General features: G+C 26.2%; 1 protein-coding gene across 1 annotated transcript in view; it reads right to left on the bottom strand.

The window, feature by feature from the left end:
- Window positions 1-770: 770 nt before the first annotated feature.
- Window positions 771-3,025, bottom strand: part of LOC111631301 (beta-1,4-galactosyltransferase galt-1-like) — an 8,516-nt gene continuing 6,261 nt past the window's right edge. Inside the window, exon 2 of the mRNA XM_023375522.1 lies at window positions 771-2,629. Within this exon, the coding sequence (XP_023231290.1) occupies window positions 1,360-2,629 (1,270 nt within the window). The 3' untranslated portion in view covers window positions 771-1,359. The remainder of the gene's footprint in view (window positions 2,630-3,025) is intronic.

Genomic DNA, 3,025 nt, shown 5'->3' with positions numbered 1-3,025 from the left:
TCTGCTTTTTATTATTATTTTTACAATTTTATTTCCATAATTTTGTGACGATAATCCTCAATATTTTAGTATAATTAGCTAACAAATATATAGCACAAGTACCGTTATATTTTGTTAATAAAATTCACAGTCTTGTTTTTATTGTGTGAAGTGAAATGAGAAAATTTATTCAATTCAAGGAAAAAAATAATTTAAGTACATTGTACAGGCATAACGAAAAGCCGAAGAAATTCAGATTTTTTTGTTTACTTTATTANATTAATGAAAACACGAAAATTATCAGGGACAAATTTCTTACGGCAACGCTTCATAATGTAATATGCAGAGGAGGAAAAATTAAAAGAAGCTTAATCTGTGATGATATTTAGTTATATTTTTAAATTTATTCGTAAATTAATAGATGTAATACCTTTTTCGATAGAAAAATCAGGCTTACAGCAATATTTTTAAAAGTTCTTTATCTTAAATTGACTGATAAAAACTTCCTAAACTTCTTGAGCTCGTGTCCGATTCGAGATCATTCTAACATAAACATAGTTACCTTTATTAAAATATATTCATATTAAACAGTGCACAAACTAATTATTTTAATAATATAAGCCTAATATAATTTATTTAAACAATTATAAAACAAATTTTACATTTTAAAGTTTGTTTAGTTTGGAAATTAAAATTTGATAATAGCGCACATAAATAATAATATCATCGATAACTGAGAATTGCTAACTGAATACCAATTTACGTTTAATGTAACTAATAATTTGTCTTAAATTGATTAAATTTTAATAGAGGGAATGGTGTAATGTTTAAATTGGAACCATAGGACAAAACAGAGAGAAAATTCTTAATTAACAACAGTTAAGTTCTACACTTAATTTATCAACGTTTCTATCAACAATTTAATCACCAGCAATTTAATAATACTAAACATAAATTTATTATGTGATTAAATATGCCATGAAAATTAGATATCATATTCGTTAACGAAGTCTTCATTTGCTATTAAATTTGAATTCATAAACGTCAAAATATAAAATTTTTTTAAAATATTTACTTGTGTTAAAACATTGTATATTAAAGTTGTCACGTAAATTTAAACCAAATTTGGAAAAATATACATATTATTGTAATATTCGAGTTGGTCCAAAACTCAGTTTACCATTGTAAAGGTGAAATTTCTGACTTATTTAAAGACTTTATTGCTTATAAACTTTACAAAAATTGTTCAATACAACGCTTCGGTGTGTAAACTGACTTTTGGGCAACCCTATATATTTCGACTCGAGATATATAGGCCTACATTGTATTACAAATTTTAATATAAATATTAATATAAAAATATTTTAATTGCTGTAAAGGTTATAAATTTATATTAAATATATACCACAATTTTAATATTTCTGATTGAAGAAGTACATTTTTATATTTAAAAATTGAGCGATCTCTGGTAGTTTTATTCAAATCACTACATTTGTGTAAACGATAATGTTGTAATTTAGCAATTTTTGGATTGACTATGAGCGTTCTCCAAGATTTTATAGAATCAAACGTAAAATGTATTCCTGGTGATTCAATACCAATGGGACGTACTATTGCTTTACTTCTTTGGTATGCTTTCCATATTAATGTTTCTCTTCTGGTTTTCTTTAAAGTTAAAAGCGGAATTCTTAATTTTAAACTTAGAGGGTCGTCAGGATATTCTACACAAAAAAATGTCTGTCTAAATATAAACGTTCCACAGTTTTTACAACGACGATTGATAATGTCTTGCAAAATTTCTTGTAAAGAAGTTTTTCGTTGTGGTACGATGAATTCGTCCACATCAATAATGAGAGCATATTGATGAGTCCTCGCATGACGATACACGCAATCTGCAATGGCTGCTAATTGGCCCAATTGCCAAGTATCTATAACATTCTTTGGTAGAAACCACGGCAATAAATGGATTTGGATTCCATTCTTGGACAGAAAGTTTAGAAATTGTTTAAGAGAATTTTCAGTTTGATAATCATAAAAAACGAAACTATTCGCTCCTAATATACGATAATAAGCTATAAATTCTGCTATTTTAATATTATTATTTGAGAAAGCACCAAAAAATGGTCTTACGCAAACGACTGTATTATTTAGCCATTCGTTCTTATCATTTGGAGGTTGAATAATGTGAACTTTCAACCAATGAATTACATTGTTTCCAGGTTTTATAAGAGCAACGTGAGAAGGTTTCTGATCAACTCTACAACAGAAAAATGCTGCTGTATGTCGTTTTAAATGACTTTCGTGCATTGTCTTATATGAAACTGATGTATTAGTAATTACAGTTTGGTTATAACGTAATAAGCATCTTAAATAAGAAATATTCATCTTTTTAAGGAGTCCAATTCCAATTATTTTAACGAAAGGTGGATCCATTCTATGTTCCCAAAAGGCCGAATAAACGTAAACATTTGAATCTATATAGTGCCAATTCTCCAATGGCATGTATTCACTGTTATTCGGTTTCTTTACTTTAAAGTTTATCAATGTTTTCGAAACGAATACAAAATATATAATATTAATAATTATTATTAAAATAAGTATTGGTGTTGTAATGGAAATTTTCGTCTTCATCGTTCTTTGCTGGTAATAACTGAAAAAAATATATATACATATATAAAATAATTAAATAATATATATATACATTATTTAAACATTTCGTAATCTTCTGAATAATACAGGATTAAAATCAAAATGATTTCGATATCTTTGATATTTTATTTCAAATTTGCTACTCAGTTTATGTGACAAATAATTAGGCACAAATACCAAATTCTTCACAAAAAACAAGGCTAGAGATCCCAGCAACCACATCCTATAAAGTTTATGATTAATTTGAAATAAAATATAAATTTATTGACATCATTTTTTGAATATCCCTGCACTGAATTCAAATATAAATTGCTTATTTAAACATTTCATTTACAAAAATTTTAATTACCTTTAAAAATATATAAAGTAAATATTTATACATAGGGTAACTGAAGTC

Source organism: Centruroides sculpturatus, unplaced genomic scaffold, assembly GCF_000671375.1.
Source record: "Centruroides sculpturatus isolate CEXI.00-Female unplaced genomic scaffold, Cexi_2.0 scaffold443, whole genome shotgun sequence".
Taxonomy (NCBI): Eukaryota; Metazoa; Arthropoda; class Arachnida; order Scorpiones; family Buthidae; genus Centruroides; species Centruroides sculpturatus.
Note: the sequence above shows the minus strand (reverse complement) of the source record. Positions and strands in the feature narration are given on the sequence as shown.